The sequence below is a fragment of the Octodon degus genome, unplaced genomic scaffold, assembly GCF_000260255.1.
Source record: "Octodon degus isolate 3935 unplaced genomic scaffold, OctDeg1.0 scaffold00018, whole genome shotgun sequence".
Taxonomy (NCBI): domain Eukaryota; kingdom Metazoa; phylum Chordata; class Mammalia; order Rodentia; family Octodontidae; genus Octodon; species Octodon degus.
The window spans coordinates 15858054-15869896 of NW_004524594.1; the positions used below are offsets into that span (position 1 = coordinate 15858054).

The window sequence follows — 11843 nt, forward strand, 5'->3', positions numbered from 1 at the left end:
TTATTTTATTTTTTTTTTAAATATTTGTTTATTTATTTGTTTATTTAGTGTGTGTGTGGCCAGCTCAGCCCACCAGGGGGCGGGCCTGGCTGGCATGTGGTGCTGGGGATTGAACCGCGGTTCCTGTGTTTTGCTTAGCTTAGCTTGTTCTAAGTAGGTGCTTTAGACCACTGAGCCATCTCACCAGCCCAACCTTAAAGCTTTAAATAATGCATATATTAATTTTGCAGGCACAAAAATTTCTTTGTAGAACCTGACCTTCATTATCAATACAATTTAGGATGTTTTTATAGCGATGAAAATAATTTTTATGATCCATGCAGATGAAAAATCTACATTAAACTATCTCTAAGAGAAAATACTATTACTGAATTTTAGGGAAAATGTATGTTTTATACTAATTTCACTTAGCTCCATATGTAAAAGGTGCACACCTTTATATACATGGTCTTTATATGTATAGTCTGTGGCACATGGCTGTAATCCCAGCATGCCTCAGGAGACTGAGGCAGGAGGATTGCCATAAATTCAAGGCCATGTGGGCTATAGAGTGAGCTCAAAGCCAGCCTGGACTACATAATGAGATCTGACACACACACACACACACAAAAGAAAACCCTCAAAAAGAACTAAAAGATAGGGGTCAGGGAGATGGCTCAGTGGAATAAGCACTTCCCTGGCAAGCGCAAGAGCCTGAGTTCAATCCCTGGTTCCGAAAAAAAAAAAAAAAAAAAAAAAGAAAGAAAAGAACTAAAAGACAGTTTTTGGAATAAGTAAAATTTTTTTTTTAAAAATGCATTTGGTTGTTGCAGGGTCTCACTATGTGGTGATCCTCCTGCTTTCAGCCTCCCCAGCGCTAGGATTACAGACCTGTGTGCACCACCATTCCTGGACTCTGGCCAGCTCAGCCTGTCTTGGGGCAGGGCTGGTGCAGTATGTGGTGCCAGGGATTGATCTGGGGTCCATGCACTTGCCTAAGTTTGCGTCAGCAGGCACTTTAGGCTGCTAAGCTATCTCGTGGCTCCCTGGAATGAGTAACTTTGAAAATTTTAATTTTTGCAAACTAATAGCAAATGATGTGCAATTTGTTCTTATTCTTGTCCTTGGCAAAATAAAAAGAGATGGTGGAACTTAAAGAGCAGTCAGAGCCATTCCCTTCATTTTATAGCTAAGGGAAGCTAAAAAAAAAAAAATCAAGAAATTTACCTTAAGATCTGTAGTCAAATCCAAGAGTTATAGTACACACCTACAATCTTGGCACTCTGGAAGGCTGAGGCAGGAGGATCACAAGTTTGAGCAGAGCCTAGGCAGCTTAGTGATTTAGGGAGATTCTGTCTCAAAAAAGCTCAGTGAGAAAGTCTAGGTTCAATTCCCAATATTATTATTTTTTTTTTTTTCAGAACTGAGGATTGAACTCAGGCCCTTGCACTTGCCAGGCAAATATTTATTCTACTGAGCTATCACCCCAGCCCTTAATTCCTAATATTACTAATAAAAAAGACCTATAATTAAATAGTGGCAGAATTAATGTGAGAACTTTCCCTTTTAACAAATTATTCTATTTTTCACTTACATCTGTTACAAATTAAGAACAGCTTTACCCTAATTAATTTGAACCCCTATAATTAAGCCCTTCTGTTTTCCCATTTGTTTATACTTACATAGCAGTTAGATTTGACTAACTGTACAATTTTCCTTTAAAATGAACAAAGCCATAATATTTAATCAATTAGACCTGGGAGTGTAGCTCCCAGAGCATTCGCTTAGCCATGAAAGATCCTGTGACGGATCCCTACCTAAGAAGTTCCTTTTCTTTTTTTTCACATGCTAGGTAAGTGTTCTATCACTGTGCTTCGTCTCTAGCCCTAAATATATTTATATTCTGATTTCTCTTCAGTATAAATCTAGCCCTAAATATAACTTGATGCTTTCTGGTTTTCACTAGGTATTTTTATAACCAATTTTAAAATTATAACCAATTACATTTTGGAACTATTACATAATTACATATTTTGAAAAGATCTGCACATAAGTTTTCAAATTTGTGAAATTCAACCCTGATTTAATATTAATATTATTATTATTTATTTTTTATATATTTGGTACAGGGTCTCACTATGCAGCTCAGACACATAGTGATTCTCCTGTTTTCAGCCTCCCCAGCGCTAGGATTACAGGCATGCACTACTACACCTGGATTTAGTCACCTGGTTCAGTGTGGTGTCTGGGTGGGTGGGGCCAGTGTGGCATGTGGGACTGGGCATTGAAGATGAGGTTGGTGGGCTGCACCATCCCCTTCTGCACTTTCTGGCCTTGACCCCAGTACACCCTGGAGGAACTTGACAAAGACCATACCCTACAGTACTTTAGTTTCCTAGTCTTTTGTAACACTGACACTTGTTGAAAAGTTCAGGCCAGATGTTTTATGTTTCAATTTTGCTTGACATGATTTGAAAGTTATCTTCAATTTAGAAGAAAAATAATCTTCCTTTATGTAGGAGAAGATATATATTTATTATATGTATGTTATATGTGTGTAATATATATCTCCCAAGCGCTAGGATTGCAGGCCTGTGCCACTACACCCAGTCTCAGTCACTGTCTCAGCGTGCCCCTGGGGTGGGGCCAACATGCACACCGGGGATCGAACCCCAGTTGCTGTGCCTGCCTAAGCAGGCGCTTTAGTCTGTTGAGCTATCTGAACTGCATGGGAAAGCAATATTTTTACCAAGTGTGGTCACACACACCTGTATTTCAGCTACTTGAGAGGCTGAGACAGGAGAATTGCAAATTCAGGCCTAGCCTGGGAACGATCCTATGTCAAAGCAAAAGTTTAAAACAGGACTGAGGATGTAGCTCAGTGTTTCTTGGGATCAACCCTCAATATTACTAAAATTTTTCTATTCTGTCTATTCTATTCTATTCTACTCTACATATTGTATTGTATTCTAGTCTATAAATACAAAGACATTGTTCACTTTGCTGAAAAGATACATCACATGACTAAGTCAATATAAAAAGTACAGTTGTGGGGCGGGGGAGATGGCTTTGTGGAATAAGTGCTTCCCTGGCAAGCGCAAGGGCCTGAGTTCAATTCCTGGTTCTGCAAAAAAAAAAAAAAAAAAAAAAAAAAAGGTAGAGTTGTACTCTTCTTTTCCCCCTTGTGGTACCAGGGATCAAACTCAGGACCTTGCACTTGCCAAGAAGGCGCCTATGCCACTGAGCTATCTCCCTGGCCCTCTTTGTACTTTTTTGAAGGACTCTTAGAAATAAAAACATTCAGCTGTTAATACGTGTTTTAAGTCACAAACAACCATCACACTGGTGGGGCCAGGGAAGGCAAAACAACGGAATGCGACCTGGTAGATCAGAATGAGATGTTAATGGAAAATCTTGTAATACTGAAATAAAGGGGCTGCACAGTGCCTGCCTGCCAAGTGCAAGGTCCTGAGTTCGATTCTTAATACAAAAAGCTGAAATTAAGTCTGGAGTCCTTAATGGGGAGGGACAAATCTTATTTTCTTAATTTTGACAAATTGGCTATGGTAATGTAAGATGCTGGTGGTATAGGAGGATTGGTTAAAAGATACATGGGGGGAAAAAGGATACATAGGAACTCTCTGTAATACCTCTGAAACCTTCCTGTATATCTAAAATTATTTCAAAATAAAAAGTTCATTTAAGAATAGATATTTGACTTATTGAAAAATAACAATATAGAACGTCCAGGGATGAATTATATATTTTTACTCAGTACTTACCCTGCATGTGGTCGTCTCTTATGCTTGGTTATGCAAACATAATACAAACACAGTCCAAAAATAACCAAAAGTGTTCCCCCAGCAATTATTCCAATCAGAATGCGAATAGCATCAGTCCTCTCTCCGTTGCCGTCTTAAGAGAAATCATTTAAATAATGTAAATATAATACCTGAAAAGCATCATCTGTTCTTTCAACAAATTTAATACATTATTAAGCATCAAATCATTAATCCTTAACATTTTTTAAATTTTATGTTAAAAAATAAAACAAAACATCAAAGCACAATATTAGGAGAGTAACAATGGTTAATATATATACTGTGGGATGTATCTATATCTATACAAATCTAGATCTAGATATAGATAGACAAGCACTCATGCCACTGAACTGCATCCCCAGCCCTACATTGCATATTGTTATATTTAAATTAAATTATATAGAGTACAAAATATAGGCATTTAATTGTCCAAGCAAACCTTTCTTTTCAATGAACTAAGAGGAATTAGTATAAGTATCATATATATATTTTTTTCTTTTCCCTTTCTTCTTTTCTCCTTTTCCCATCCCAGTTTCTCTTTTCTTTTGAACAGCTTCTTTTCATTTTACCATATCTATTGTACACTTTGGATTTTGTATACTCTTTCAGCTTCTCATTGAGACAATACGATGTTTATATATGTGCCTCTGGTTTACTTCACTTAGGAGTATGGTCTCAAGTGGCATCCATTTACCTATCGAAGTCTCCAGTTTATCCTTGTTTTTTTGGTGTTTAGGACGGGGTCTACAGGGCCTACAGGCTCTCACTGCATACATCGGACTCCTAGTGATCCTCCTGTTTTCAGCTTCCCAGGTGCTGGGATTACAGGCTTGTGCCACCACACCCAGTCTCAACTGCCAACTGCCGTTTTAGTGTGTCCCGGAGGCGGGGCCGGCCTTGAACCCCAGCCCCTGTGTCAGCCTAAGCAGGCTCTTTAATCCACTGAGCTGTTTGGCTGCCCCTCCAGTTTATCCTTTATGACTGAGTAGTATTCCATTATATAAAAAGACAACATCTTTTTTATCCATTACTCAGTGGATGGGCATTTGATTGTTGTTGTTCATTTATTTGATACAGGGTCCTACTACGCAGTTTAGACTCAGTGATACTCCTGTCTCAACCTCCCCAGTGCTGGGATTATAGGCGTGCACAGCCATTCTTGGTTCCAGAGCTGGCATTGGGGATCATGGATGGGCATTTGGGTTGTTTCCAAAATCTAGCTATTATACATTGTGCTGCTATAAACATGGGTGCACATGTATCCCTGTGGTACAATGTTTTTAATTCTTCTGGGAAGATATGCAGGTGGGGAATAGCTGGATCAAATGGGACAGTAATCCTAAATTTTTGAGGAATCTTCACACTGATTTCCACAGTGGTTGCACCAGTCTATATTCCTGCCAACAGTGGAGAAGGCTTTTTTTTTTCTCTCCTCAGCCCCTCCAGCATTTGTTATTGCTTGATTTCTGGATAATAACCATTCTTTCCAGGGTCAGATGGAATCTCAGTGTTGTTTTCTTTCTTTCTTTTTATTTCTTTCTTTATGTATTTGCTCCAGGGGCTCACTACGCAGCTCAGATTCCTAGTGATCCTCCTGTTTTCAGCCTACCCAGTGCTGGGATTACAAGCATGTACCACCATGCTGGGTCTTGGTGGCCAGCTCAGCACACCTGGGGGCAGGGCCACAGTGGCATGTGGTGCCAGGATCGGACCCTGGTCCCTGCAGTTGCCTCAACAGGGACCTAGTCCACTGAGCTATCTTACCAGCCTTCAGGGTTGTTTTAATTTGCATTTTTTGAATGACCAGTGATGTTGAACATTTTTTTTTTTTGGCGGAACCAGGGATTGAACTCAGGCCCTTGTGCTTGCCATGCTACTGAATTATCCCCCTGTTTGGCAACAACCCAAATGCCCACCCATGTTGAACAGTTTTCATATATTTATTTGCTCTTTGTATTTCTTCACTTGAGAAGTACTGCTCATTTTTGGATTGGGTCTTTAAATTTGGGAGGTCTGATTTTTTTGAGCTTTTCATATGTTCTGGATAGTAATCCCTTGTCTGAGGAACATCTGGCAAACATCTTCTTCCCACATTGTGGGTTGTCTCTTCATTCTCTTGGTAGTTTCTCTGTGTAAAAGCTTTTTAATAAAATGAGATTCCAGTTGTTTAATCATTGATACTTTTGTTGTTGCTGTTCTTTTGGCAGTACTAGGGATTGAACCCACAACAGAGCTACCTCCCCAGGCCTTTTTAAAAAATTCTATTTTAAGACATGGTCTTGCTAACTACTTTGTACAGGCATGTGATTCTTCTGCCTCAGCTTCTCAGAGTGCTAAGATTACTGGTGTGCCCTGTCACCCGTGGCTGAACTTATTTCCATAAAAAACTCTTGTGCTAGGGCTGGCCAAATAGCTCAATGGATTAAAGCACCTGCTTTGGCAAGCACAGGGACCAGGGTTTAATCCCTGATCCTGCATGCCATGCTGGCCCTGCGTCCAGGGCATGCTGAGCCAGCCACCCCGAGCCTGGGCATGGTGGTGCACTCCTGTAATCCCAGTGCTGGGGAGGCTGAAAATAGGATGATCACTATGAGTCTGAGCTGCATAGTGAGACTCTGTACCATACTTCCTTTTTTTTTTTTTTTTTTTTTTTTTCCTTTTTCTGGTACCAGGGATCAAACTCAGGACCTTGCACTAGCCAGGTAGGCGTGTAAGCTGCTGAGTTATATCCCTGGCCCCAAATCACACTTCCTTTTTTCTTTTCCCTGAGACCCTGCACCAAATACACAAATGAAAAAAAAATTACAGTTACATAGGAAGAGTAATTTCTCCTTTTTCTTTTGAGATAGAGTCTGTTATGTTGCTCAAGGTGTTCTTACACTCATTGTGTGGATGACAGGCTTGTTGTGCCACCATGGCTGGCTGGGAGGAATAATTTTGAGTGTGTTACAGCGCACACTCAAGGAGCGTGATTATAATTAATAATTATAATAAGAGGGTGATTATAATCAATAATTTATTATGTATTTCAAAATAGCTAAAAGAGATAAAGCTTTCTGGTGGTACACACCTAGTTATAACCCTTATAGATTTTAAATTTTGACAGTGTAACAAGACGCTAAATTGCCCAGGCCGGCACTGAACTTTCTCTCTCTTGGTTTAGCCTCTTGAGTAGCTGGGATTACAGGGGTGTGCCACCGTGCCTGGCTAGAAGGGAGTTTTGAGTGTTCTTACTACAAAGAAATGACAAATGTTTGAGGCGATAGATATGTTGCATATACATATTAAAATGTCACAATATAATTCCTTAAATATGTACAATTTCTAGGTATTAATCAAAAATTAAAAAAATTAAAAAGCACCCAGGAGTGACCAATACAGACAAGATGAAAGATTTCTCTTTTATAGAAGTTACTTAATTCTATCCAAAGCCTTTTCCTCTTTTCTCTTTTGGTGGTGGGACCTGAACCCAGGGCCTTGCTCATGCTAAGCACCCACTGAGTTTTGCCCTTATCTAAGAGTCTTAATCTATCTAGCATGTGTATTCCACTCACTTGTAATAGTAAAAAAGAGGAAAAAGTTGTTTCTGATTTGAAACTAAGAGTCCTACTCATACTCTGTACAAGTCCTGACTTAGCTGAGCAATTAAAAACAGCTTTATGCCTATTATCTCATTTCGCTACTATCTCACCAAACTTGATTTTCAATGTGTAAATGGTTAAAGGTAACCTTCTCTGTCTCAGATAGCCTGGCGTGTAATTGAGACATCATTAGAATTACAAAGTACATTGAACAATAATCAAGCTCAAGCAATAAAACTAAAATATATTACACCAAAAATGTAAATATAATGAATGTATTGCAATAGAGAATGAGAAAAATATTAAATTTCATCAGTTCTTGCCTTACCTGATTTTGTGGTTGGTCCTTTAATTGAATATTTGTTCCAAAATTCCAGCTATAAAAAAGGTAAAATTTCCAAGTTTATGTAATTTGTTATTATTTCATTTGTTCCGGGACTGGGGGATAGCTCAGCAGTCTAAACTCCTGCCTGGCAAGTGCAAGGACATAGGTTCGATCCCCAGTACCACATGCCATGTTGACCACCGAAACTGGGAGCAGTGGTACAATGAAAAAAGTCAAATCATTTGTTCCCATTGACGAATGGGACAGTAAATTCTTTTTTTTTTTTTTTTTTTTGTGGAACTGGGAATTGAACTCAGACCCTTGCGCTTGCCAGGCAAGAGGCATGTGCTTAATTCTACTGAGCTATCTCCCCAGCCCTTTTTTTGTCTTTTTGAGACAAGCTTTCACTATGCATTTCAGGATGGCCTTGAATTCACTTTGTAGCCCAGACTGGACTGGAACTCAAAGCAATCCTCTTGCCTCGGCCTCCCAAGTGCTGGGATTATAGGTGTGTGCCACCACACCCAGACTAGGGCAGTAAATTCTTTGTATGAGCCGCAGACAGGACACCAATTCATTCAAATCAAAGGGAATGGCTCACTCTAAAGCACTGTCCACTGCTACCAGTTGCTATCTGTGGCCTGGGATTAAGGGATTACTGTATTTATTTATTTATTTATTTATTTATTTATTTATTTATTTTTAACATTTATTTAGTGTGTGTGTGTGTGTGTGTGTGTGTGTGTGTGTGTGTCCGGCTCAGCCCACCAGGGGGCGTGGCTGGCCGGCATGTGGTGCTGGGGGATCAAACCGCGGTCCCTGATGTTTTGCCAAGCTTGTTCCAAGTAGGTGCCTTAGACCACTGAGCCATCTCTCCAGCCCCACTGTGTTTATTTTTTTGTGCGGTACTGGGGATTGAATTTGAGAACTTGCACATGCCAGGCCGGCGCTTATGTCACTGAGCTATCTCCCCAGCCAAGGTGGAGGGATTACTCCTGGCCCTAGATCTCTGCCTCTGTGCCCTGCTATACTCCCTTCACTATCTGGGACCCCCTCCAAGGCATTTGGAGGCCAATGCACCTGAGAGCTGGCAGAAGAACTAAATTAGGTGGAGGGTGAGGCTTTGGGCCCATTACTAGGTTTAAAAGAGTCTGAACTCTTCTCTGCTAGAAGGCCCCTAGCTGGCTAGATTTTATTCCAAGATGCTCATTACCTTGAAAAGACATCCCCAAGACAGTTTAAATTCAATTACACTTCACAGAACAGAAGCAGATATTTGAGGAACTGTCATAAAATGAGAAGATGAGTTTGTAAAAAACAATAAAACCCTGACAGACACAATTGCAAAGTACATACTTTAATTGTTTTCCCTCCCTCCCTCTTTCCTCCTCCCTTTCTTTCCTCTCTCCTTCCCATCTTCCCCTCTCCCTCCCTGCTGTCCTTCCTTCCTTCATTTGTTCATTCTTTGCCACAGGCTCTTGCTATGTAATCCAGGCTGCCTTCGAATGCTCCATCCTCCTGCCTCAGTCTCAAGAGTTCTGGGATTATAGACACGCATGCACATGCCCAGCTGTTGCCCCACTTTAGTAGGTGTGGCAAATACTTGGAGGCAATAGGCGGCTGGGCACAATTATGGGAGAACAAAGAACCGAGTTCCATTACTACCTACCTGCATTTGCAGGGTAACTGGGGACGTCCTTATGGAGCAAAAAGTAAAATAGGATACTTGGAAATGGGGGAAAGGAGCTGGGGCTATTTTACTTACAAAAGTAAGGAATTTGGATCAATTAATAGCCCTCAATAATATGCCAGGTTATAACAAGCATAGTGTTATTTATTTTCTATATCATAAGATGAACAAACAGGATTTAACTAGAAGGGGCCAGGGAGATAGCTCAGTAGAATAAACGCTTGCCTGGCAAGTGCAAGGGCCTGAGTTTAATCCCCAGTTCTGAAAAACAAACAAAAAAAAAAGTAATTAATTAATAAAAAAAGATTTAATTAAAGAACTGGTTTCCCCAAATCCCTAAGTTATCCAAGCTGGGCTCAAATTTGGAATCCTGCCTCATCCTCCTAGAGTTCTGAGTGAATGCCTTTTTTTTTTTGGGTGGAACTAGGGGTTGAACTAGGGCCCTTGTGCTTGCCAGGGAAGCATTTATTCCACTGAGCCATCTCCCCAGCCCCTAGAGTTCTGAGATCACAGGCATTTACCATCATAGCCAGCTGGGGGTGGGTTATATATTTTATATCCTTAGTGCTACCACAGCATTTGACACATAATACATTGACAATAAATACTTGAGATAGAAGTACTGGTAATTGAAAAAAAGGTAAAATTACAGATAGAAGAGATTACTCATATTTATAAATAATTGAAGCTTGAGTCAGAGTACTAATCCAAATAATCGCCCCACCCAACACACTTTGGGTGCTAGGGATTGACCTGGGGCTCTGTACATGCTAGGCAACTCTCTACCACTGAGACTATTCTTAGTCCTACATAATACCTTGAAGTTTAATTTACTCTGTCCTGACATTGTTTTTGAATGTAATAAACATTAAAACACAAAATCACAGCATGGCTCATCATTTGCTAACTAAGGTAAGCTCAGCTAATTAAGGACAAAACTAAGTCTAAGTACGTAAATTAGAATTTAAAGGCGGTAGAAAAAGATGAAAGTATACAGCCTTGATTTTCTTTAAAGCATAAAATACTTAATAAATGAAAGTGTCACTTCCTTCAGTATAACTTAATAGGTTTCCAGCCGATTAACATAAACAAATTACCGTTTTATCTTCATCCAGGAAAATCTCTCTGGCCTCCTCATAATTACAAACTTCTTCATTGCATTCTCTTTCTAGGTCACTGGGAAGGAAAAGCTCCAAATCAAACCTATTGTACAGGAGGCGGCGATGTATGAAAAAGTTCGCTTCTTCTTTTGATGCAAAGACTAATAAAGATATTAAAAAAAATTTGAACACTGAGAAAGAGAAAGTATAAAATTCCTGTTTTTAACTATAGAACAAGTGAATAGTTCTCTTGATGTGGTTAAATTATACCAAATTTTCTTATATGGCTTTATTTTTCACTTATTTATTTTTAAATCTACAAAACCATAAATTATAAAAAAAAAAAAACAACAAACCCAGTGGTTTAAGGAGTTCATTTAAATGTTATAAAGTATCTGCCATTAACAGTAAATGGGGGGCAGCCAAATAGCTCAGCAGATTAAAGGGCCTGCAAGCAGGTGCAAGGGCTGGGGTTCAATCCCTGGGCCTGCCGTGCCAGCACTGACCCCCGGGGCATGCTGAGATAGCAATTGAGTCTGGACATGGTGGCACATGCCTGTAATCCCAGCTCTTGGGAGGCTATAAACAGGTGGATCACTACGAGTCCAATCTAGTAGTGAGACCCTGAACACCCTGTAGACCCTTCCCTTACAAAAAAAAAAAAAAAAAAAAGAATTTGGCAGGGGAGATGGCTCAGTAGGATAAGCACTTGACTGGCAAATGCAAGGATCTGAGTTCAATTCTCGGTTCCACCAGAAAAAAAAAAGAGTAAATAGGAAGTTGGATATTTGCAAGTGATCTTTGTGATTTAAATCTTAGCACCTCCCAAATTTACATATGGTGACACCATCCTCTCCAATAACGAGCTGGGTAATTATATTGGCATCCATCCTGACTTTGATGAATTGCCACTTTATGTTTCTTGGGAAATAAAGTGTTAGTGGTCTGGGTCATGATACAAAGTTGAAAATTAAGGGTTGAAATTAAACTTTCTTTTAAGGTCCAATTCTTCCTAACTGCATGAGTGCTTTGATTAAAATCCTTAGGATCCACAACTTTAATAATGAATTGAGTGGATAGCAGGGAAGAAAACACAAATATTTTTTATAGTACTGGAGATAAAGTCCAGTGAGAGATGGACACAATTGTGAATTCTTTGCTATGACAGTAAATACATGCATGTAGATGTGTATGTCTGAGGTATTTCTATCTACTACCAGTGCATTTATCTCTCTATCTGTGTACAAATATCTGTATAGTACTTACTACTTGCCAAGCCATGTTTTTTTTAACTTTTACATGTTTGTGACACATGATGATTACAGTTGTTTGGGCCATTGGTACATG

At 39.6% G+C, this 11843-nt stretch overlaps 1 protein-coding gene across 3 annotated transcripts in view; it reads right to left on the reverse strand.

The window, feature by feature from the left end:
* The window catches only part of Prrg4 (proline rich and Gla domain 4), a 25260-nt gene that overhangs the window by 5160 nt on the left and 8257 nt on the right, over positions 1-11843 (reverse strand). For all 3 annotated transcript variants that reach the window (XM_023710797.1, XM_023710796.1, XM_004627310.2), the window contains 3 exons: positions 10494-10657; positions 7710-7758; positions 3762-3894 (listed from right to left, as the gene is read on the reverse strand). In XM_023710797.1, the coding sequence (XP_023566565.1) occupies positions 3762-3894; positions 7710-7758; positions 10494-10657 (346 nt within the window). The remainder of the gene's footprint in view (positions 1-3761; positions 3895-7709; positions 7759-10493; positions 10658-11843) is intronic.